At 40.4% G+C, this 26,396-nt stretch overlaps 1 protein-coding gene across 3 annotated transcripts in view; it reads right to left on the bottom strand.

The window, feature by feature from the left end:
* The window catches only part of WDR48 (WD repeat domain 48), a 44,134-nt gene extending 23,932 nt beyond the window's left edge, over window positions 1-20,202 (bottom strand). The window contains exons 1-9 of one of the 3 annotated variants that reach the window (XM_027582364.2): window positions 20,112-20,144; window positions 17,049-17,104; window positions 16,300-16,351; window positions 7,778-7,918; window positions 5,492-5,570; window positions 4,547-4,629; window positions 4,302-4,431; window positions 2,337-2,425; window positions 1,840-1,941 (exon numbers count right to left, since the gene is read on the bottom strand). In XM_027582364.2, coding sequence (XP_027438165.1) covers window positions 1,840-1,941; window positions 2,337-2,425; window positions 4,302-4,431; window positions 4,547-4,629; window positions 5,492-5,570; window positions 7,778-7,918; window positions 16,300-16,326 — 651 coding nt within the window. In that variant the 5' untranslated portion in view covers window positions 16,327-16,351; window positions 17,049-17,104; window positions 20,112-20,144. Of the gene's footprint in view, window positions 1-1,839; window positions 1,942-2,336; window positions 2,426-4,301; window positions 4,432-4,546; window positions 4,630-5,491; window positions 5,571-7,777; window positions 7,919-16,299; window positions 16,352-17,048; window positions 17,105-20,111 lie in introns of all 3 variants that reach the window. The other 2 variants (XM_027582361.2, XM_027582363.1) reach the window with 2 other exon arrangements.
* Between the last annotated feature and the right edge of the window lie 6,194 nt (window positions 20,203-26,396).

Below are 26,396 nucleotides of genomic sequence, written 5' to 3'. Positions count from 1 at the left end.
ACGTATCTTATCACAAGTCTCTGACTCATGATGCCACCAGAGATCCTACATTAGAAGCTTGCAGGGCATCTCTGCGGGATGCAGTGCAAGCTCTGGTCCAGTAACTGTTAACTATTTCTCTTGTATCTTACAAGAGTTTGAGAATCAGTACGTAAAGTTTTCTTTTTTCTTCCTTTGGCCCAAACAAGTAGTTATTGTTGCTGTTTTGTTGATCAATTCCCTAATATAAGTGTGTTGTGTAGTTGGGGGTTAAGTTTACATTTCGCCTCTAGCTGCCAAGAAGGCAAATGGATGGAGAAGGAACTCGAGGAGGATGGTATCTGCCTAATTATGCGCTCTACCGCCCAAGGGCAGCCTTTTAAGCGGTCTGCTTGGAGTAAACGCAGCTGACTTTACATGAACTACATCTGTAACCATATGTGCTACTTAAATTGTCTTAGGTAAATGCACATTCATGACTATAGAGGAAACAAGGCAAGGAGTATAGTAGCAGGAGGAGCTTTAGAAAGTCTGCCAAGCCCAAAGCCTCCTTCTGAAAACCATCTTGTCCACAGCCCCCTATTTTTGCGCAGTCCCATGAAGACCAGAGGATGCAGTCAAATCCTGAACAAAGCCCACAGAACAAGGCCGGTGCAGCCATCTCAAATGTAGCCCAGCAGCTACCCTGCAGAACAGTGAGGAGCTGACCGAACTGGCTTCTTAGACTCCCAGGAAAATGGAGCTGTAAAGGAACTCAAGGACACTAGAAAATGCCATGGCCTACAGACAAGAATATACTTACTATTTCTAATCTTCTTACCAACTATACAAACTAAATATTATGGTCCCTGCTTTGCAGATGAGTCAACTAAGGACTAGCAACGTGAAGTTCTCTCAAGGCCACACCGTACATTAACACTGAGATCCTTCCACATCTCCAAAGACCTCCATGGGCATCTTCAAGCCTCTCTTTGCCTGGTTCTGAAGATGAGTTCCTGGTTTTGGCTAGTTTTCCAAACCTTCCTCTTCCCTCTGGAGACAAAGGTTTCTCTAATTCATGTGTGAGGCAGTTTCTGTAATGTAATTTCCACAGGAGTGATGGTGCCTCCCATCGCACCACCTCCCTACTCTCCCTTTCCTAACCCGTTCGCAATCAATTCCAGTTAGCTCTGGGCTTCTCCCTGGCCTATGAGAAAACATGGCTGGGGGAGGTAGGAATACAGGGTAGAGGTAGGTCTTAACTGAAAATGGTGCTCAGTTTTTGTTTTTATTATCTACATTGATAAAACATCATTTTCCCACTGCTACAGAACAAACTGAATTATGTACCCAACAAAGTACTAGAGTACCAGTACGTGTTCGAACATTACCAAAATGTTTTTCTTTGAAATGCTGACTCTTAAGTATTACGTCAGATAACTAAACTTATAAACTGTATAAAATGTATCTATACAGTCAAATGACAGGATTTGCCCAAAGTCAAACCCATTGTCAGGAAATTTCCCCTTAATTTACCAGCACAAAGCATTCAATACCAAAACTTCCTTCTGCTTTACACAAAGTGACATTTTAAATTATTTTATCCTATACACATCATAACTGCATATACTTGTTGGCATTAGAATTATTCTGAGGGAACTTTTTGTTTGGCCTTTATTTAGAAGTGATGCAAACAGAGTAATTTCAAAATGTGGATTACTATTACATACAATTTGAGTATTTTAAGGATTTAAAAGTAGACCATAATATGATATGTGTGGCTTTGGGTTGAAATCAACCTAGGCAACAAAGCGGGGAAGTTTCTGGTGCATGAAATTTTGGACGAGGTTATTAGGTAAACGTGCACATGCAAGTGCATACCTGTGTACCATCTCTGTTCAACAGCAGTGCTTTGACATTGTCTGTGTGTCCTTTCAGCTTCATTAGTTTTGCACATGTTCTTGGATCCCATACCCTTAAAACCTGTGTATTTTAACAAAATATTATACAAACAGTATATATACATATATGAACAAATTTCAATAATAAATGATTTAGAAGTTAAATGACAACCATTACATTCTGAGAAGGAAATATTGTTCTACCAATGGACACTGTCTGAGGCCCCCAATCTTTTCAAGTAGGAGGAAGCCTTTCTAACGTCAAAACACAAATAGGCCTCCTCCACCCATCCAACCCGCCCCCATCACCACACACGACAGTAATTATACAGTTATATTCTCGTTTGTTCAAATAAAACCTTTCCTTAGCACCCACCAAGCAAAACCATGGTCTGTATATTAAGTAATTACACAGATCAAATTATTTTGGGTCTTTGTTTTCCAGTGTTAAGATATACCCGTTAAGCTCCCCCGTACCTTCTCAGTGGACCCTGATACAATGATTGTTCCCAGTTGATTCATTGCCAGGCTATAAATGGAATCTTTGTTCCCACTTAAAGAAGAAGCTATTAGAAATAAAGGAAGCTAAATGTTAACAAAATCATCAGCTGTTTGGCAGCTAGTCAGCAAAAACTGTAAGTTTATTCGGTTTAGAAAATCTTATCTTTGTGAGTGCTCTAAGGAAAAGAAGTCTAGCGATGATGGAGGTCATTCTAAACAAGACTGTTATCAAAATTTACATCATTTCTAGATTTGAGCATACACAAGTGCTCAATAAATATTTGCTAAATTGAATTGCACTGCCATTTAAAAACTATCCACATAAGGTATTTTCAAAGATATACTTGTGCCAATAAATATGAAAAATATGTCCAAACTCACTATTTTCAAGGAAACACAAATCAAAGCAAAAAATATTATTTTCACCCACCAATTCAGATTTTCAATAAGGTAATAATTCTCAAAAAACAGTTCAATGGTACTCTTAAACATTACTTGTGGGATAAGTACAATTTGTTGGTACAACTCTTGGAAGGACATTAGGCAATGTGTAGCAAGAATCATGTTCATGTTCTTTGATTCAGAACTCAGTTTCACTGAGGTGAAAAAAGTTGCATACAAAACTGTCTATACAGTATGATCCTAATTTTCAATAAAAAATATAAACAAACATACTGAGAAGTTATGAATGAAGCAGTTAATACGTATATTTAGAAAACGATTGTAGTAAGTACTCAAAAAATGTTAGCAATTAGTGTTTCTATAATTATAAATCAACCTGTGTGGTAACCTCTTTAAACAATTCTAAGCAAGATGTATCTATCTGTTGCAGAATCTGTACCCGTAAGCCTGGTCTCTGACCTTGGGACAATCCTGACTTCTTTTGCTTTGTTCCCTCTTGTCAGTGTCTCTTTGAGGCAGACCCTACATCTAGAGAGACCCGATGTGTGTCATGACAGCCCTCAGCAGGGACCAGTTGCTGAATCACTACAATAATGCACTGCTGAAAAATCAAAGAGAACAGAGGGGGGTAGTGTTTAGAACTTTGTATATTTCCTGGGGAAAGGGCAGAATATTCAAGAAATTATAAACATCAGTCTCCTAATGTGCCCTTCCTGGCACATCCTAGATTATATTACGACTGTTTTGGCTATGTCAATGTGAGTATTCCACAGTTATGACAAATTGGACCTAATATGTAGGGATCTAGATAGTTCAGATCCTGAACACAGACTTTCTAGCCTAGAGGACTCTAATAGGGTGAGCCAACTGTGAGGCTGAGTTTCAAATCTAGACTTGTTTGGGTCTAACCTGGTAATCTGAGATATCTTAGCTGGTGAGGCACCTGTGCTATTAACCTACTGTGAATGTCTCCAAATTGCCTCCGGAGGTATCCAACCTCTCTGAACTCTTTTGAAACCTGCTGGATTGTTTAAGGGTCCCACAAAATCGGTATTGGAGGACTTTTCTGTCTTTCCTTTGGGTATTCTCCATCTTGGCCATCAACTCAAGGGCTCATAAGACATAGTAACACTTTTAAGAGTCAGAAACTCCCTACTTTGTCAAGTAATCACCACTTCTATCAACAGTATCTGCTGAAACTGTGGCTTTGGGCCAGGCAATGCTGTGGGAGGTACAAAGTGGTGATAAGACAGATTCCTCTGCCCTGAAGGAACTTACACTTTAGCTAGGGAGCTAAGACATGCACACGGACAAAAATAACCAGGTTACACATGAAGAAGTTACCATAAAAATGGTGCAGTGACGAACTAGCTCCTTGTTGTTCAATCATACTCTTGGGGGCTAGAACACTGTAGGTAGAAGCACTCTCAAAATATGAACCACTGCCTCAATGCAAACCTATCAAAGATGTTTCATAAACCATTCTCTATTTATATCAACTTGAATTACTTTTAAAGAAATATTTTTCAAACACCTTACTTGTGACAGTGTTATTTGAGGCAGTCAAGGCTGTTAAAGTATTCACATCCCAAAGGAATATTTGTCTGTCCAACCCAGCCGAAGCTACCAGTTCTTTATCCTTGGCGTATGCTAAGGCCTTTACATAATCCTGTAACAGAACACACATACAATTATCTACTAGATCAGTAAGAAAATGAGCCACATAAAGTAGCGAGATCTCAATATTATACTAGAGACACCAAAAATTACGTTTGTTGTTTTACCTTATGTGTCCTTAGTGTTGACATGCAAAATCCCTTATGTGCATTCCACACTTTCACTGTCGTGTCAGAAGAAGCAGATATTACTAGAAGATGCAAGAATAAACAAACCCGAGTAGTAAGACTTCACCATTTTAAAGACTTATAACAATGCAACATACTTTCAAACTAATGTTCACAGACACACATATATTCTTGAATATTTATAGTATTCTTAACACACACACACACACACACACACGTGTACACACACACAATCTAAAAGCTCTTCCTAGAACCTATTGTATTTTGTCTCAAATATTTATTTAGATTTTTTTAAATTTATTTGAGAGAGAAGAGCACGAGCAGGGGGAGGTGCAGAAGGAGAAGCAGACTCCCTGATGAGCAGGGAGCCCGACTTGGGGGTTGATCCCAGGAACCTGGGATCATGACCTGAGCCAAAGGCAGACGCCTAACTGACTGAGCCACCCAGGCACCCCTCAAATATTTTTTTAAATAGGCAAACTTTTTTTAATGTTCCAGTTGAAGGAGCAACTAATCTGATTGAAAAAATTTCTCTAACACAGACTGCAAGACCAAGAAATGGATCTTACCATAATAAGAACGAAAAGAGACATTAATAAGGCTAAAAGAATACATATTGTTATGAGTCTATTTATATATAGTTCGAATGCAGGCAAAACTAATCTACAGTGTTTAGAAGACAGGAAAGCAGTTATCTTGGGGCATAAGGGAGTGACTGAAAGGACAGTCCAAGGGGCCTTCTAGTAATCTGTATGTAGACATGGGTGTTTACCTTATAAAATTTACTAAGCTGTGTTCTCAAGGTGTGTGTGCTTTTCTGTTTGTATGCCAAACTTCAATTAAAAAAAAGTACATAAAAAATGAAAAGCATATCAAATTGAATAAAAAACTTCTAGAAGCCCAATAATCCAAAGAAGTACTTACATGTTTTCCCATTACAACAAAGTACAATGTCGTTTACCCAATCGGTATGGTGTTCCATAGATGCTATGTATGGATCTTGCTAAAATTAAAAGAAAAATTGTAAGGTCATGAGTTTACATTAGAGGATGAAATATATTACAAATTAGAGATATGTCTACATTCTTCAATTAATGTGACACACTGCTCTCAGGTCTTAAAATTGACAACTGAATTCAGAGTAGAATGAATGAATTTATTTAAGAGAGAGAGAATGCGCACGTGCCCACGTCTATGAATGCACCCTGAGCGGGTGGGAAGGGGCAGAGAGAGAGTCTTAAGCAGGCTCCACGCACATAGCAGAGCCCAATGTGGGGCTTGATCTCACAACCCTGAGATCATGATCTGAGCCCAAATCAAGAGTCCGATGCTTAACCGACTGAGCCACCCAGGCACCCCCAGAGTAGAATTTCATCAAACAGTTGGTGCTTCCATATAACAGATGTAAACAGAAGTTTTGTTTTAGGAGTTTTGTTACTGATGAAAGCCTAGGTTTCTAGGACAAATGCTTAATTTTTATATCTTAAGTTAGCAAAGGCAACAAGATCTGGGCAAGGTACTGCATATAACACAGAGTGCTACAGGCAGGGGTTTCCTAGGAAGGACAGGATGTGAGCAGATCTGCAGGCTTGAGGGATTTGGATCGGGGGTGGTAAAGGCTCACAGCAGACAGCAGACCCAGAAATGAAGATGTGGCTGAACGAGAGTAGTGAGGAGCCCAGCCTGACTGCAGAAGGAGATGAACATTTTTGCTCTTAATCTCCTACTAAGGTTTTTACCTTCTGAATTAAATGTTTTCCTCATGATATCTACAGTCCTTCAGAGAAGAACTGAAGTCCAAATTTAAAGGAGTACTAGCCCTGCCACCGTATCAATTCAGTAACTTGAGATTCTTCCATTTTTCTCTCTTGGCTTAATTACCAGGAGAGGCCTTTTAAAGAGCATTTAGTTACATCATACACTGAACACAGGCAAGTTCAAGACTCTTCAAGGGTGAAGAGAACAGCTCTCTACAAGTTTATTTGAGAAATGATGCTACTTAGTCTTGTCATGAAATGAAGACCGGAAAAAAGATGTCTAAGGGAAGGGTAGGTAGCTTTCTAGATTCTTTCAGGCTTAAGTTCTTGTGAGTGTTGTTTTCCTTAATTTATTTGAAATACTGTTAATTCCTAGAAGGTGACATTCCAATTTAAATGTGAGTTCCAAGAAATATTTCAAAGCCATAGTATTCTTAGTTTCCATTTTTTTGATACTGGCCCACCACTATTTCCATTGGTTAAAAAATTTAAAGCCCACTGGACCAAAGTCCATTTGAAGAAACATTATCCAGCAACTGTGCAGAATAGTGGCTCTTTTTGACTGAACATCAGACTTGCACAGCTTGCTAGAGAGACGGAGACTTTTAAAACTACAAGGTCAAGCACCAGGGTTCTCAAGTTAGACTGGGAGCTAATTCTCTGTCACTTACCAGTTATTTAACCATGGGTTTCTCTGAGCCCGTCTTCCCATCTATGGAAATGAATCGTATCAGCTGCCTTGAAGGGTTGTTGTGAGAATTAAAACCACATTGGATAGGAAAGGACTAAGAGTATATCTGGTACATGGCTAGGAGCTCAATAAATGCTCTTTCTCCTTCCCTGAATCTTCCTTCCTATGTCATTCACAATACAGGCATTCAAACAAAATACAAAAAGAGTTCCTTTCCAGTTGACTGGGGATTTATTTTTACATAGATTTAAGTCCTTTCTCTGTTTAAGAAAACAGACTTTAAATCTCCTGAAGAAGTCGACCATGTTGTCTATTTTTATATCAACCTTATAGTATCTAGTAAGTAAGACCTTATGGATTTTTTGGGTACCCTAATCACTTTTAAAGAAAGAAATCAAATGTTTCTTCCAGATTAATTATAAATGTAACAAAGCATATTCAACTTTTTTTTTTTTTAAAGCACTGAAAATGGTTGCCAAGAACAGGAAAATATAAATTGTTGAAAGTAATCCTCCCACCAGACGGATTTCTTTGTTTCTTTGTAGCAGAGATCTCTTATCACACACCTAAGTTTATGGAGTCCCTACCTTAGCTAAAGCAGTTTTGAATACTCCCCTAGGGTTGTTTTTCTCAGAGGCTTACAGAATTCTGGTTGCAGTGTACCAAATAACTCATTGCTCAGAGATTAAATCTGAAACTGTGAAAGGTGCCATATTAGACAGACTAACATTTACTGAGTATAAAACTCAATCCCTGCCTTACCTTGTGCTGATTGACACTCCATATTCTTATGATTGAGTCCCGACCGGCCGTGAAAAGTCTGTTCAGTGCTGGATCCAGTTGCAGGGCATTGACTCCATTTCGGTTGTACTTCTCCACTTCATCTCGAATAACATAGGAAACCTGATAAATACGTCCAGATTTGCTTTTTATGAAGTTGTAAGACATGCAATAATAAAATGTAGCCTACTAGTAGCCAATCTGAAATTCAAAATCCCATGTTTTCCAATATAAAAATATATCTACTATATTCAGTAGAGACTGAAACACTGAGAAGTGGAGAAGAATGACATTCATGATGTCAGGCTCAGCCTAGTCCAGGATCAGCAGGTATAAAGCTAACTTACTACAACAGCTTCCTAACCAGACTCCTCCCCACTCTTGTCCGTCTTGAATCCATTTTCCACAAAGCAGCTGGGGAATCTTTTAAAAATGTAAATTTGACTGTGTCTCATCTCTGCTCAAAAACCTCTTCAGGTGCTTACTCTCCTAAACTCATGATTTGATCTGAACTCCTTGACCGGCCTCAAGGGCCCTGCTCACTTCTCCTGTCACTCATCTTTGCACATGCTGCTCGCCATTCTGGCACACTGCGCCCCTGGACCATTGCACGCACTGGCCCCCTGTGTGGAAGCTCTTCCCCACCACTCTGTTGCAGTCTTTAGATGTGTTTAAATGATGCTTCCTCAAAAAGGCCTCATCTGACCTGCCACACAAAATGAAGTTTTGTGTTCCTATAATATGCTAACCATTTCCTTTAGAGCATTTTCCTCTACTCTGCTGTTGGTAACCTGTCTGCTCCAAGTGAAAACCCAAGAAAATCAAGCAAAAGCAACTATAACTAAGAAAAAGGCAGCCCAAAGCAAAATGTTTCTTCCTACCTTCCTTTTATTTTTGAAGATTTTATTTATTCATTGGAGAGAGAGAGAGACAGAGATAGTGAGCAAGAGAGAACGAACAGGGGCAGAGGCAGAAGACAACCCCCCGCTGAGCAGGGAGCCCAGGACCCCGGGATCATGACCTGAGCCAAAGGCAGACACTTAACCGACTGAGCCACCCAGGCGCCCCAAAGCAGAATATTCCTAATCTAACGAAATAACTAGTTAAGAAAAAACTGGGGGAGGGGGTGGAGGGGGGAGAGATGATTTACAATAGGAACAAAAGTACTAGAAATATATTTTGCAAGGAAGATACATAACCAACAGTACAAGGTATATAAAAGAACAACTTGAATAAAGGAGACATGCCATATTGTAGCATAGGAAGATTCAAAATTAATAATTCTTTCCTAAATCTGTGAATTTAACCCAACTTTGGTCAGAGTCCTACCAGAATTCTTTCTAGAAGTTGACAAAATACACACAGTAGTCTCCAGGGGAATACCCAGTCTTTTTTTAAAAATGAAAGGATATTCTTTAAAGGTCTTAAAAGGTAAAGCTACAAGAATTACAATGGAGTACCACAACAGGAATACAGAAAAAAGGATCAGTAGAATAAAACAAAAATTGGACACATATATTCCTACTACAAATTTTTAATTTTGATATAAACGTAGTGTTTCAAATCAATGAGGGCATGATAACCTCTTTAATAAGTTATCTAGGAGCATCTTGTGATTCCACTGGGAAAAATTATATCCTTTCTCCAAATCTTAAACCAAAATGAATTTGCATATGAACCAAAGATTGAAAATTAACAATTTAATCATAAAAATGCTTTTAAAAAGACAGGCAAATATATATAATCTCTACATAGAGAAGGTTCTGCTAATATGACAAGAAACAGGGTAATTTTTTCAAAGAAAAAGACCAATGCTGCTCTAACACAAGTCAAAACCTTCCAGATGTACACAACTGCTCACAGCAGCATTATTCACAACCGCCAAAAAGTGGAAACAACTGCCCACCAACTGATGAACAGACAGACAAAATGTGGTCTATCTGTGCAATGGAATCTCAGTCAGCCCTAAAAAGCAGTGAAGTACTCACACAGGTTCCAACACTGACAGAATCTTAAAAACATTACGCTAAGTTAAAGAGACCAGTTACAAAAGGCCACCTATTTTAGGAGTGTATTTCCACGAAATGTCCAGAACAGGTAAATCTACAGAAAGAGAAAGTACATTAGTGGTTGCCAGGGACTTGGAGGAGAGGGAAATGGGGGTGAATACTAATGGTTATGAGGATTATTTTTGGGGTGACAAAAGTCTCTGAATTAGGTGATCAATGTACAACATTGTGAATTTATGAAAAAGCCCTGAATCGTATACTTTAACAGGTTGAGTTCACATAAATTTTATCTCAATAATGCTGTTATTCAGGGAAAACAAGACAAAACTCTGAACATCAAAAAATAAGATGAGCAAGGTTAAAAGGCAAACATCTAAAATCTGGGAAAATAATGAAATAAATATGGAAGATAAAACTCTTTGAGAACCTACAAAGAATCCATACAAAACAATAAGAAGTTGTCAAACTCTCTGACAGAGAAATAAAGATCACCAAGAGGAAATTTTTTGAAAAGAAAAGAAAATGCCAACAAACACATAAATAAAGACATGAAAAGGGCCAGGCCTATATGCACAAAGACAAGACTGTTGTTTTTGGCCTAGTCTTTTGGGTGTAACTAACTGTAATACTTACTCAAACCAGCTTAAATTAAAGAGGGAGGGAATTTAACATAAAAATACAAGGATATCTAACAGAGTCCAAGGGCAGGAAATATGGTCATGACTCATAAGAGACATTTTTAAAATAAAATCATGGCACTTCTCTGAAGTCTTCCAAAGGTTTTTCACTGCATTTAAAGTTCAAATTCCTCACATGCTTTGGATCTATCCTGCATCTTCACACTCACCTCAAACTAACTCCCCCTAGCTTCTTTCATGAGAGTCACCCCAAACTCTGTTCTGTTCCTCAAACACATCAAGCTCTTTCCCACCCACAAAGGGCTTCAGTATTTACTGTTCCCTGTGCCAAAAACATCCCCGACCTTTACGATCCCCACAGGAATACCCTCCCCCTGGCTTTTATCTTGTCTGGCTCATCCTGGCCCTTCAGGTCTTAGCAGAAAAGTCACCTCTTCTGAAGAGCATCCCCTGATCTCCTTCCCCAATCACTTACCCTATCAATTTCTTGCACAGTTCTTACCACGCTCCGTATTTCTTTTTGTTATATCTTCTCCTTTAGAATAAAAGCTTCAAGAGGTTAAGGAACTTGTCAGCCTTGTTCCTTCTATCACTGTACCTCATTATAGTGTCTGGCACATAAAAGACACACAATAAATATTATTGTATGAATCAGACACTGGAAAGCCATCGGAACCAAGATGCCTTCAATGTCAATTTCAATCTCTCTCAATCTCTTTTTTGCTGGGGATCCAAGGCCCCTTATTTGCTTCTCTCAGTACATTTCATAGTGGAGACTATGTTGCAAATAGGAATCTTAATGTTCAAATTTCTGGCAGATTATGTGACTGGTCCAATGGGAAAGGGTCAGAGAATAACAACATGATTGTCAGGTCCTAATTCCAGGTGGAAAGTAATTCTTAGCAAAACAAATCCAGGCCTACCTCTTCAAGGGTATCTACTACAGATGTGTGATTAAAAATGGCAAAGAATTAGAAGTATCCTAGTTGGGTAAATTTTGGCACACACCTTATAAAAGAGAATGCTACTTAATCATTAAAAATGTTGATGTAGGGGCGCCTGGGTGGCTTAGTCGTTAAGTGTCTGCCTTTGGCTCAGCTCATGATCCCAGGGTCGTGGGATCAAGCCCCGCATCAGGCTCCCTGCTCAGCGGGAAGCCTGCTTCTTCCTCTCCCACTCCCCCTGCTTGTGTTCCCTTTCTTGATGTGTCTCTGTCAAATAAATAAATAAAATCTTAAAAAAAAAAAGTTGATGTAGATCTAGACTGACCAACATGGGAAGAAAGCCATGATGTCTTTTTTGAAGTGAAATATGTCCAACAGAGTAGTGAATAATAAACATTATAAAAATGCTGCAGAATATTAAATGTGTATTTTAAAACAAGTATGTAAGTTTGAAAGGATATACATACATAAAACTATCAGTAGTTATTCCTGAGTGATGGAATTATGGTGACTGTCACTCACTTGTGCCTTTTTTATATGGTATGAATGTTTTACGATAAGACACGTATTAGTTTTTTGAATTTATAATTTAATTTCTGTCCAAGTAATTCTTGCCTGTATTCAGAAGATCAAATACCATAATACTGAAAAGACTCTAATGAGGGGCGTCTGTGTGGCTCAGTCGTTAAGCGTCTGCCTTCAGCTCAGGTCATGATCCCAGGGTCCTGGGATCGAGCCCCGCATAGGGCTCCCTGCTCAGCTCCCTGCTCTCCCTCTCCCACTCCCCCTGCTTGTGTTCCCTCTCTCACTGTCTCTCTCTCTGTCAAATAAATAAATAAAATCTTAAAAAAAAAAAAAAAGAAAGACTAATGAAAAACCATCTCCCTGTCTGGGTAAGACTTCCCATACCCAGTCTTAATTCCTAGGGGTAACTAATTTCAACTCTTGGTTGTTTCTGAAGAGTTACTCCCTTTCTCAAAATACTGTGCTTATCCTATAACCTTCCATTTTAGACATTATCTATTTACTCAGGCTATGGTAGACTGGGATCTAGCTCTGGACTACCCTCAGTAACTCCTCCCTCTACTCTTCTGATACAGATATACCACGATTTTCGGGTGAATAAATCACCAGCACTAGCTACACTGTTTGACTCTGTACTTGCTGTCTACTGACTAGCCAAGAGCTGTATCATGAATACATTTCCTTTCTTAGAGAGCTTTTTGTTTTCCCTGGCATTCTCCCTTTCTTTCCTTCTTCAACGCTTTCCTCTACTTTAATTTCAACTCCCCTTCATCGTAGCACCACATGAGATATTCTAGCGAGAGCCCGGACCACCCCGCTTTGCCCAAAAATCTTCTCTCAGAAACATACATCTTCTCACTCGGGCCCAGGCCACCTGCCCTCTCTGTCTGCTGGCACAGCTGTCACCTTTGATGCTTCCCTGTACTGCTCTTCTGGGCTGGGTTTGAGCCACTGAATTCCTGCATTCCAACGTCTCCTCCTCTCTGTGTTCACTCCCCAGTTTTGCTGAAGCACATTCCCAGGACCTCAAGAAACTAACACGGAAAAGGTGCACAGGAGGTGATTTTAGCCCTCACAAGCCTAAAAAGGTCTTTACCTCTACACTGGATTTGGCTGGGTGAAGAAGTCCATGTAGAAAAAACCCCTCTGCTTCTGAAGGCACTGCTCCAACTTCCAATCCAGCACCCAGTGTTGCCACTGAATTCAATGCCATTCCGTTTCAGTCCATTCTAAAATGATCTCATTTTCATTCTTTCCCGTACCACCACCTGCCCACTCCCCTCACTCCTAAGTGTGTAGGATCTTCTCTATTTTCTTGCTGCTTTATTTACTTAGTTTTTGGTCCTTATCAATTAATTTTGCTATGCACTGAGAAAGTCCTTTCAACCTAGAAGCTTGTGGCACTTCAGCTCTGAAAAACTTTCTCCTATCAAGTCATTAATAATCTGTTTTCTCTGCTCCTTCTTAAACCCCCATCAGTCAGATGTTGGAACTTTCAAACCGATCCTTCATCTTTTATGCTTTCTATATTATGGATCTTTGTCCTTTTGTTTACTTTTGTAAGACCTCCTTTACTATTTTTTAACTGCTATTAATTTTTTTTTAGTAAATTTTAGTATGATGGACAAAACAGCAATAGTATCTTTTTTTTAAAGATTTTATTTATTTGAGAGAGCGAGGATGAGAGAGAGAGAGAGAGAGAGAGAGAGAGAGAGAGCGCACATGGGGGGAGCAGAGGGAGAAGCAGACTCCCCGCTGAGCAGGGAGCCCCTTGCAGGACTCGATCCCAGGACTCCAGGATCATGACCCGAGCCGAATGCAGTCGCCCAACCAACCGAGCCACCCAGGCGCCCCAGCAATAGTATCTTCAAAAAGGAAATGACTAAATTATCCATTCTAAGTGGTCATTAAAGAATGAAGATGAGGGGCACCTGGGTGGCTCATTTGGCTGGGTGTCTGCCAACTTCAACTCCCCTTCATCGTAGCACCACATGAGATATCCTAGCAAGAGCCCGAACCTGAGCTGAGGCTCAGGTCATGATCCGGGGGTCCTGGGATCGACCACCGTGTCGGCTCCCTGCTCGGCCAGGGGCCTGCTTCTCCCTCTCCTTCTACTTCTCCCTCTCCCTCTGCCACACCCCCTGCTTGTGCTCTCTCATGCGTGCTCTTTCAAATAAATAAATAAAATCTTACAAAAAGAAAAGAAAATGAACTGTATATGCTGATATATTCCAAGACACATCACATTAAGATCTTATTGTCTGAGAGAGAGAGAGCAAGGGGTGGGGGCGAGGAGCAGAGGCAAGAGAGAGAATGAGGGGCTTGATCTCACAACCCTGAGATTATGACCTGAGCTAAAATCAAGACCCAGACACCTAACCTACTGAGCCACCCAGGCACCCCTAAAAACCTATTGTTAAAGAAAAAAAATTGGGGCACCTGGGTGGCTCAGTCGGTTAAGCGTCTGCCTTCCACTCAGGTCATAATCCCAGGGTCTTGGGATAAAGCCCTGAGTTGGGCTCCCTGCTTGGCAGGGGAGTCTGTGTCTCCCTCTTCCTCTGCCCCTGTTCGTGTGCCCTCTCTCTCACTCACTCTCTCTCTCAAATAAATAAATAAAATCCAAAAAAAAAAAAATGGCCGTAGATAAAAGAAAAACAGGATGCAGTTCTTTCAACAAATATTGATGAAGCATCCACCAGTGGCCAGGCTCAATTCTAAACACTGGATTTTGTGAGTGGGCACAACAGTCCTCCTGGAGCTTTCATTCTTTTATTTATTTTTTAAAGATATTTATTTATTTATTTGAGAGTGCATGAGCGCATGAGCAGGGGGGAAGAGTTGAGGGAGAAGCAGACTCCCGACTGAGCAGGGAGCCTGACACATGGCTCAATCCTAAGACCCTGAGATCATGATCTCAGGTGAAGGGAGACCCTTAACCAAAAGAGCCACCCAGGCAACCCTGGAGTTTTCATTCCAGTGGAGAAAGAATGTTAGAGAAGTCACAGTAAGTTAAATGAAGTTTACTGCCATCAGCCCCCCCCCCCAAGATATAGGTAAGCTTTATAGGCAGAAGAGATGAAGTAAAAGAAAAAGAAAAGTAGAAGGTGCTGGAGATAGTAGCAATGAATGAGTGAGCAAAGTCCTGGAAAAACCTCATTAAACAGTCAAGAATACAGGCAAAAGCAGAGAGGAAGATTCATATCTGACCATTTTAATTTGCTTAAAAAAAGGGGGCAGGGGGAAGAGCAGAGGCTACTTTAAGACCTCTGCAAGGGACGGGAAGCCAGGCCTTTGGTAGGAGCTATGCATTTTGGAAGAAACATGTAAAGGGACTAATACGGAGAAGAATATGGCAGTCCCCCAGCAGCAAGTACCCAGTTAGGTTACACTCTTAAGTATTTGTAGCTGGCTTAGTAAGCACTGATTAATTTCTCCAGCAATTGTCTGGGACCCAAAATAAAGAAATCAGACAAGGGACGATCCACTAAACTTCATGTGATCTGTCTCTGCATCTCAAGCTTAAATACCCCTAGAATTATTGGTAATGTGCCAGAAGCTACAGTAGATGGTTGACTTTTTTCACCATAGATTAGTTCTGTCTGTTCTATAACGTTCTGTAAGTGGAATCACACAGCTCTTTAGTGTAAGGCTACTTCCAGCTATCAGGCTAAATCAGGCTAAATTTGGCCAAGAAAAATTGGCCAGATAACAGTAATTCTCACATCTGTTTTCCCTGTTCAATCCTGTGGACCATTACTTTCTACTTGTACCTAATTTCAAGAGTGCCGATTTTAAAAATTATTCTAAAAAGTAGTCTTGCAGATAAAAATAGGACAAATTCTAGCTTGACTTCTTCTAGTCAGGGGGCATTAGTAAAACTCCTCCAGGAGTTAGTAAAAAACCACCCATGGTCCTAATCCAGGCCAAACCTGTTTCTATAAACAAAGTTTTATTGGAACACAGCCACATCTATTCATTTAGGTATTGTCTATGGCTGCTTTTACGTTATAATGGCAGAGCTGAGTAGTTATAACATAGTAAAATGGCCTGCCAAAGCCTAAAATACTTACCATCTGACCCCTTAGAGAAAAAGTTTACTGACCTCTGTTCCAATGGATGACACATTGGTATAATTTGTTTTACTACCCATCCTACATAAAAAGTAACTCATCTTGAACATACAGCTAATTTGTAAGGGTCTTTCCTTGAGAAGTCAGGATTTGGCATCATTCTACTTCCTTTAAAAAAAAAAAAAGGTCTCAAAGATTAAACAACCAACCCAGAACTTGGACTCAGAATCAGAAATAAGGACCCACACTAAGCTCTGAATAGGTCTGGAATAACTAAATATTTGGCAGAGAAAAAAGGTAAGTATTGATAAAAGAGACCTTTGTTGGTTGCCTCTCCATCCCCATTTCTGCTCCTCAAGGCAAGGAAATCCTAGAAGAAAATGTACAGGAGCTACTTAAGAGACCGAAGCTTTGAATACTGTGTGAAAGGACATGAGGACTGGGGTGGGACAGCGACCAAGAGGGAAGGCCTAGAGCTGCCAGTTTGGGACTAGAAGATAACTCATCCGCAGCCCAATGGTAAAGCTGACTTTACAGCACTTCTTAGGTTAGAGAGTCACAGTGAGCCTGCTGGTTCAAAATCTGCATGAAACCAGCACCACCTCTTGACTTTTCATTTACCTGAGCCAATACATGTCTTTTATTACGTGAGCCTGGTTAAGGTGAATTTGGGGTCATTTCCAAAGAAAAGAATCCTATTATGGAAGGCCAAGTATGTATATACTTGAAACATCACTGGATACTAGGGCATGGTTGTTGCTCCTAAACCAGGAATAGCAGTGACAACCTCATTCCAAGAATCCTGAAGCAAGCTGAAGGAAAGATGGAGAGAGCAAGAGAGGGAGACGGAGGAAATCGGGGAGGGAGAGAGAGAAAGAGAGTGAGTCAACCAATAGACTGTGGCTGCTGGAAAATAATAACAGTAAGGGACAACCAGGGAGTGAAAAGACTTGCTTTGATGTCTTGATTACCAGGAAAAAATCTGCATCATCTATCTGAATTCATACATTTAACTGTCTGATCATGTTTCTGCCAATCACAAATTCACCCCTCCCCCTCATACTCACCTCCAGGCTGCTGAGAAGTTGAAGATGGTAGGGCATGTGCTCATTCTTCATTATGTCTATAATTAATAAGCAGTATGTTTGGACCCTCTCCAATGGTTATTTATCAATATTATAAATCTCAAGGGTTCTTTTTGGCCTACAATTTAATAATGAAGCTCAGGGCTACTGCCTCTTGGTACAAGACAGCCAAAAGGCAAAATATATTTAGGTAGCCATATATACTTTCTCCAAAATGGAAAGATTTTATTTATAAAAACAAAGAACGTTATAAAAAGCTCAAATATACAGAAGTTAATATATATTTTAAAATAAAAGATATCCCATTTCCTGCCTTACCCATAATCACATAATCTAATACATAGAGACAATCACTGTTAATAGCCTTCCAGACATTTAAAACACATTATTTCCTTTGTGGAAATGGGACTATGCTATGTTGACTTGTTTTTTTGACTTCTGGACACCTTTCCTTTTTAATAATACAGATCAAGCTTATCTTTTTAACAACTGCAAATTAATCCACTAGATAAGTGTATTTATCTGCTAAGTGATGACTGTTGGACATTGAGATTTTTTTCACAATGACAGCATTCCTAAAATAAACACTCTTGCACAACCAGATATATGCATATGCACTTTTTAAATTTTTTTAAATTAATCTAAGTGAAAGCAAGAGAGACATGAGCTGGGGGGAGGGGCAGAAAGAGAAAGAGAAGCAGACTCCCCACTGAGCAGGGAGCCCTGATGCAGGGCTCCATCCCAGGGACCCTGGGATCATGACCTGAGCCTAAGGCAGACGCTTAACCAACTGAGGCACCCAGGCGCCCCTCATTTGCACTTTTGGAAAACAATTTTTTAGACGAGGAATTGCTGGGTCAATGGGAATGTGTATTTAAAATTTTGACAAACAGCAAGACACTGAACAATAAATACTATGACTTTGTTTAGAGTTAAGAAAATCACGTAAGTTGGGTACACATGCACAAAGAGGTATAGAACATTGGTTTTCAACCAGGGGCAATTTTATCCTCCCGCAAACATTTGAAAGTATCTAGTTATTTTTGGTTGTCTACACTGGATAGATGCTAACATCTAGTAGACAGAAGCCAGGATGATGCAAAACAACTTATAATGCATTGAACCCCCTCCCCCCCAATAAAGAATAAAAAATCATGCAGCCCAACATGCCAACAGTGCTCAGAGTAAAACAAAAAACAAAAAAACTGGTCTAGGGTTATATATCACACCGTCCACAGTAGCATTCTTTGAAGAGTAGAGGACAATTACCATTTATACCTTTGAACTGTTTGTGGGGTTTTTTTTTGGCAACGAACATGCACTAGTTTGAAAAACACTTCCATAAACAAAAGTTCTCCCTCTCACTGAGATACAATCTATCTCTGTAGCTTCTCACATTATTTCTATACCTTGGGGACAAATTCTGAAAGCAACTATCTTCAGCAGGCTAATCTTGGTTCTTTTGATGCTCTTCATAGGAAATAGTTTCAGGTTACTTCACCAATCTGATTGCTAGACCTATCAAGAACAAGGTACTAAGTGCCGAACCCCAAACTGTAGTTTTGTACTATGACCAGCAAAGAATGGAATTATCTCCCTCATTCAACATGTGATGGCTCACATTCAGCTTATTAAAACACTCAATTTTTCCATACACAGTGTGGTGAATTTACATTTCCTCATCTTGTACTTTATATGGCCTTTAAATTTAAATGCAAGTAACAGATGCCTGATTAACTCTCCTTACTACCCTAAGAAGTGTACCACTCTAGTGTCTAGAAGACAATTAAGACAATTTTCAGTTACATTTTAGTCCACAGCACATATTCTCACCCACCTGGCTTGGATGCTGGGGTTACTTAAATCCTGTTACTGATGCATTTAAAAATCACCTAACCGGTAAGCTATTTTAGATTCTTATTAATTTCACTCAATTCAGAGACATCTAGTGAATGCTCAGGTCACTGTAGTGATCAATGAGATCAATAAAACAAATAAGTAAACTGCCCAGAAGACAATGGCCTACAGCCACTGCTGGGGTTACCTTACTGAAGGATTACTTTGTCCCGTTTACCTACTAAACAATCGATTTCAATCTGCAGAACTACATATAATGTGTTTCATAAAGAGATCCTGGGTATTACTTATTCCCACACTGTCTCAATTCTTTGCACATCTTTGGGATTAAACTAAGTGCTCAGTAAACGTTTAATGAATAAGCACGTAAACCGTCACTCCATATACAATTTACTTGCAGGTAAACACTTGTAATAGGGCTTTTACTCCTTGCACAGCTGAAAATACTAGGTAGCGATAACTCTTAATCGTACCCAAAATAAAAGTGGATTCACGAAGGCATAAAGAAACACGAAAGAGTTAGATAACTCTTTACCCTTGGATAATAAATCATTAGAAACAGGAAAGAATCAAGGATGCACAATGAAGATGAAGAAAATTAATAAAAATGATAATTTCCCCACTAACACCAGCACACTTCCACGTCGTTTCCACCTCACAAGGGACAAAGCTTCCGCAAAAAGAAAAAAAAAAATAAATAAAGGCAGAGGGCTCCCCAGTGCAGAATCCTCCGCAGAAACCCCGCAGAGCCATCTGCGCCCCGCCACGCCCCCGCACAGGTCCATTCCGCCGCCGCCGGGGAAGTGCCCGCAGGCCTCGCCTCAGACGCGGATAGGGCAGAGCGTTTTCGTGAAAGGCAAGGGAAGGGGGAGGCAGGTGGGCGGGAAACGAGCCCATCCAGATCCCGCAAGCCCAAGCCGACGAAAGAGCTGGAGTCCGGCAAGCCCTAGCTCCAAACCCCGCACCCTAGGGTCCCGGGACTGGGCCCAGGCCGGCCCAGCCAGCCGCCCCCCGCCCCTTCCTCAAAGCCGTTAGCGCCGCGGCCCCACCCCTCACCGCCGGCCGCGCCCTGTCCCGCTTTCCCCAAGCCGCTACCCTGGACGACCGCAGCCCGAGGCATCTGCTTGCTGCAGGTGGGCCCGGGGCCGCAGGCCACGTCCAGGAGGTCGAGGAGCGGGACTCCCATACCTGCACTTTCCTCCGCCCCGCCGTGTTCTGCCGGTGATGGGCCGCCATCTTGCATGTTGACACTCCTACGTCACTTCCGGAAGTGTTCCCGACCGGGCGGATGTCCCGCCCCTTCCGCTTTATCCAAGGGCAGGTGGTGAAGCCGGGGTCGGGCTCGTCTTGTGCTCAGCTAATGCTGTTTGTCGCTGTGGGCGGTGGCTCTTGGGTGAGGTTGAAGCACCTAAAAACCGTTGCGTGCGTATAGTGCTGGCAGAGAGAGAGCCACTTTCTGGACCGAAGGAGCAGTCCGGCTCCAGCTCTGGGCCTTAAACCATGACTTTCGCTGCTCTCCGGGTGCCTCCTCCAGAGGTCCAAGCAGGCATAACGAAGACTGAAAGAATGTATACTAGACATGGGAGCTTGGACAGACACCCCCCCAACTTTCCTAGGCAGCCAAGGGAACAGACAGATTTGCCATGAAGTACCTAAAAATGGACAATTATAAATTGGCTTTGAAGGAGAAATAGAATGGCTGGCAAAGAAAATGGCCCATATCATAAGGAGGTGCAAAGTTTCTATTTAGATAAAAGATAAAGTATGTAATAGGAAGATGAACATTAAATTGTTCCTAGAGACAACTTTCTAAGTTAATGAATCCTGAAGGAGTTGGGGCTCACTCTTGTATCTGGTTTAAATCATCTCTTATACTGGGACAGTTAGATCTTCTGGATGAAAGTTTGACTTAAGAACGCTTTCCTGGCACTAATTTTAGGTGCTGAGGCTGGTCAGACTCCTTGTGAAAGTGATTTCTATAGAACTGCACTGTCCCATTCAGCATCCACTAGGCACGTGTGGTTCCTGAGCACTTTAAATCGGGCTAGTTCAAACTGAGGTATGATGAAACAAATATCCACCAAATTCCAAAGACAGGATAAAGAAAAGAATGTAAAATATTTCATCAATATTTTTTATCAATCTCACATTGAAATGATGTCTCAGAAATACTGGTTAAATAACATAGTAAGATTATTTCTTTTTAGTTTTTATAATGTGACTGATAGTATATTTGAAGTTATATATGTAGCTTACATATTTCTGTTGCATAGTGCTAGTATAGAACGATGCTTAGGAAAGTTCTTGTCTAGACAAATGCCTTTTTAAATTAATAAAGAAATGTGAATTCGAGGAGTAGGAACTGATAGCAGAAAGCTTCTTAAGCAAAACTGGCAGTGATAACTTGGATATAAATTACATATACTACATTTTATTACAGACACATTCATTTATTTATTCATGTGTTCATTCAGCAAAATATTTAATTAAATGCCAGGCAATATATTAGGTGCTGGGGATCCAGTGGTGAGTGCACATAATCATAGTACTTAGAGTCCCATGGTAAGGCAGAAATTAATTAAACACATAAATAAATATGGAGTTAAGTATAGTGAAGAAAAATAATTATAAGACAGGAAAGAAAAAAAAAGGAAAGAATCCTTGAGTCAAGATCTGAGAATGGAGTTAATTTGGCAAGGAGAGGGTATAGTCTGAGCAAAGGTCTTGTGGCAGGAGGGAGCATGGAACATTCCAAGAATTGAGGACCAATGCTTAGAGTTCAGAGAACAAGGGGAAGGAAAAGGCAGAGACTACACCCAACAGGGTCTTCTAAAGCAATAGGAAGCTGTTGAAGGAGTTTAAACAGGGGAGGGAGGGAAATGATCTGCATTTTTTTTCTTCCAAATATTTATTTAAATTCTAGTTAGTTATCTGCATTTTTAAAGAATGATTCAACAAATGTCTGTTGAGTACCCATGATGTGCCAGGCATTGTTCAGGTTTGTTGCTCTGCACAATATGGTGGTACCTGCTAGAAATGCATTGTGAGATTGTTGGCGTCCCACTTTGGATCCGAAGAGCATTGAAGTCATGAAGTCCTTTTAATGTGCAGAATGTCCAGCAGGATGTCCAGAAGTTCACTTTGCCTGAAAGGAGCATTGGCCTTGGGTAATAATTCATGGTGCAAAGCTAATTGTTTGACCAGGTGGTCAAGGACATCGGAAAGAGCAAGATTGGAGAGCTGGTGACAAGGAATATTTGGGAGGGGATATGCTGATGGACCTAGCAGAATGAATCTTAGGAATCATAAGGATGAAATGAACTGCTCTGTGGAGGAAACTCAGCCTCCTTTCCAGCCTCACTGCTTGCTCAGTGGACTCATGAATGAAATGGAAATGGTAGCAGGATTGGAGCTATGCCTAGGATCACCAAACAACTGTTGAGTGTTCTGGTTGCCAGCAGCAATGACCAGTTCTGAGTTGATGAGATACCCCCTGCTCCAGGAGGACCAGCCAGCCACTCAGAGGCAAGTCAATTCCTTTGGCCCTACCCAGTCATTGAGAATAGTTGTTTTCCTCTCCGAAATTGTTTACTCTAGATTTTGATTTGCTTCCCTGTTTGCTGTGCTGCTGTCAGTGCCACTATCTGGGGATTTATTGAATGTTTTATACACAATCACTGTGTCTGACACCATATAGCTTCTGACCATGAAACTCACTCTGTAATGAAAGAAATAATGCAATGGGCTATTGCCCATAGAATTCATTGGTCTAATTGTATTATCTATCACCAAGAAGCACATGTCTTATTGAAGACTTAGTTATGGTGCCTTCTGGGAGATAATCCTTTCTGCAGCATATGCTTGAACTAGTGTCCAATATTTAGTAGTTTTCCTTCGTGTCCTTGCTGTCTATTGCTGTATAACCACCTCCAAAACTTAATGGTTTAAAACAACTACAACATTTACTTTACTTACAAATCCATAACTTGTGCAGGACTCGGTGAGGACAGTTTACCTATGTTCCACTTTCCACTTGATGCCAGCTGGGGCAGCCAAAAATTTAGGGGCTAAAGTCATCTGAAGTTTCACTCTTTCACAAGTCTGGGGACTGATGCTGAGTCTGTGGCCAGAACACCTACCCATGGCCTTTTCACAGTGCTATTTGGTTCCTCACAGCATAGTAGTTGGGTACCAAGGGCACAACATCCCCAGAGAGAGAAATCTGGATGGAAACTGTAATGCCTTTTTAAACCAACAATGGAAGTCCTTTAGTGTCACTTCAAAACTACATTCAGTTCATTAGGACTTAGTCACTAAGGCTGGTTATATCAAAGGAGACTCCTTTTCTTTCTTTTTTAAAAAACTTATTTAAATTCAATTAATTAACATATAATGTATTATTTGTTGCAGAGGTACAGGACTGTGATTCATCAGTCTTATATAATACCCAGTGCTCATTACAACACATGCCCTCCCCAGTGTCCATCACGCAGTTACCCCATGCCTCCACCCCCATCCCCTCCAGCAACCAGAGACTCCTTTTCTTAATGGGAGAAGGGTCAAAGAATTTGTGGATATGTTTTTTTTTTTTTTAAAGATATATTTTTTTTTTAAGATTTTATTTATTTATTTGAGAGAGAGAGAATGAGAGATAGCATGAGAGGGAAGAGGGTCAGAGGGAGAAGCAGACTCCCCGCTGAGCAGGGAGCCCGATGTGGGACTCGATCCCAGGACTCCAGGATCATGACCTGAGCCGAAGGCAGTCGCCCAACCAACTGAGCCACCCAGGCGCCCGTGGATATGTTTTTAAACTATCAGGTTTCCATATCCAAAAATAATGGATTTAGGAACAAAGGGCTATTAAATTTTTTTAACTGCCAGTCTCTGAGATTCTGGGTTTTGATGGTTTAGAGGTCTGTTACCAAAGAAAGGAATTCTCCCAACAAAAGCTGAGCAATGGTTCCATTGATTTGGGGATGAGACTGCCATCTAACCATTTTGTGTGTCTTGAGTCACTGGACAGGCAAGAGAAGGAAAAGGAGAAGAGCAAGGTTATGGTATTGGCTGGAGTGATTCACCCTGATCATTGAGCAGAAATAGGTTTGCGATTATACCTTTAAACAGATAGTTCTATCAAATACACAGATCCCTTAGCAGTGTACCATGCCCCTGGCTGAAGGTAAAGGGAACAGATTGGCTGGTGGAGAAAGGAAGTCACTAAGAGTGATGCAGTCCTCATGATCAGGGGAAGAAATGAGAGCTGGCATCTTGGATCTCCTTTCTTGAAGAGTATCAGGTGCACTTTTATGTGTTTTAATTTTTGTTTTCTTTCTTTGACCTCTACTTCACTATTGTATGTGGGGTGTGCTACTGTTGTAAACTTCATTAGTTAGCCTATAAATTGCAAAGGACTGGATATCAACTAGAGGTTCTGGACTGAGAAATGGATAGATGGATGTGGTAACTGATGAAACGTTGGCTGACTTTCTTGGAGGGTGATAGAGTGAGTGCATCTTTGTATGAAGGATATTTGCAACATTTTAAGTGGCAACTTTTTTTTAAGTATAAGCCCTGAAAGCAGTGGTTGTATCAGTGTTGGGCAGCCAAAGGGATGACTTTGAGTTAGACATTTTTGTGGTTTTATTTTCTGCTGTCCACCATTAGAGTTCTCTTTCTGTGTTTGGGGAATTACCCACCGTGTGTCTTGGTGGTGATGAGCACCGCTTACAGAAAGTGAGAAAGACAGTTACTCACTTTTTCTAGCCTTCTTACAGCGAGAGTGTAGGCATGTGACCTCAGCTTGCTCAATGAAATGACATCTTGAACTGCAACTTAATGAGAAACTCTGAGCCAGCACATTCAATTAAACTGTTCCCAAATTCCTGATCTACAGAAACTGTGTGAGATAGTAAGTGTTTATTGTTTTAGGTACCTTCCTTTTGGGATGATTTGTTACACAGTAATAGATAACTGATACAACCCTCTCTCCTCCATAAGGAGGGGAAATGTCACAGCATCTTCATAGCTCTGCAAAGATATTCTCACCCTCAGCCTCTGCAATTGCTCTTTCATTCTTTGTCTTCTCTGGTGTAACTGCCAGGAGGCTTATCCTGGCAGAATTCCTTCATCAATCTCTTAGCACTTCCTGCATGGGCAGATTGGCATCTTTATTCAAAATGTAAGAAGGCTTGACACCTATTATATTGTTCTCAGATTTTGAGACCTCTGCCTTTAGAATCCTGAAAAAAAAATCCACACACACATTAAATAAAAATGCAGTAAATATAAAAAGCAAATTAGAGTTCTAGAAGACTTCTATTTCCAAATGAACCGGATATGTTCTTATTTAATCTTTCTCTGGAGGTTGATCCTTCCAGTTACTCATATTCAGTTTATTTGTACAATGGAATAACAAGGGTACCTATCTCATGTGGTTCTTATGAAGGTAAATGAAATAATCTTAGCACAGTAGCTGGTATGTAGGAGCTGTTCAATATATTTTACGTATCATTTTTAATTATCACCTTGCTCAGGGAACATTGCCGAAGTGCTATATTTTCCTAGGGTAGATTATCTCAAGTTTTGTAATGTAATGTAGGCTCTATCACCTTTTAAAGTTTTCAAACCAACTTGAAATTTCATACCTTTTGGTCTTGCCTCCTCTCTTGTTCTCAACAGCCTGGAAAAAGATCTGTGAAATGATAAGGCCTTTTTACAGGTTATCCTTATGCTTAAATGCATGTTTTCCAGTTCAATGATCAATCCATTTATTGAACAAAGTGAAGGTAACCAGGTGTATTTTTGTGCCATGCCCCAGATTTGCCATCACCAGGGGAAGACATAAATGTTGTCATGTTTTTTTGTCTTAGTTGTTTAAGAGGTATTAATAAGTTTTGAAAATTTGTTTACAAACATAAAACCCTATGGAGACTTGGTTTGCAACTACTACCGTTTGCTAGTACCTAATGCATTAATTTGGATATTTGAAAGATGAATTTTTAAAAGTATCAAATTGGGGTGCCTGGGTGGCTCAGTTGGTTGAGCGTGTGTGTTCAGCTCAGGACATGCAAGATCCCTGATCCTGGGATAGAGTCCCGCATCAGGCTCTGTGCTCAGTGAGGAGTCTGCTTCTCCCTCTGCCTCTGCCACTCCCCCTGCTTATGCTCTCTCACTCATGCTCTCTCTCAAATAAATAAATAAAATCCTTAAAAACAATTTAAAAAGTGTCAAATTTTAAGCCTCACGCAGATGTGCTAAATAAACTTGTTAATGTAAATCTGCCATGATATCAATCAGAAACATGGAGAAACTGAGCTGCATGCATTTTCTTATAACTCTTTAATGATTCTCTACTAAGAAGAATGTTTGATATATAATAGAGTACAACATCATAACTACATAAGTATGCATAAGTAAATCAATTTTATATAAGTAAATATAGAGACTCAGAATGCTTAAGATGTTTACATCAAA

The sequence above is a fragment of the Zalophus californianus genome, chromosome 1 (assembly GCF_009762305.2).
Source record: "Zalophus californianus isolate mZalCal1 chromosome 1, mZalCal1.pri.v2, whole genome shotgun sequence".
NCBI classification, from domain to species: Eukaryota; Metazoa; Chordata; class Mammalia; order Carnivora; family Otariidae; genus Zalophus; species Zalophus californianus.
This window is presented reverse-complemented; position numbering and strand designations above follow the sequence as displayed.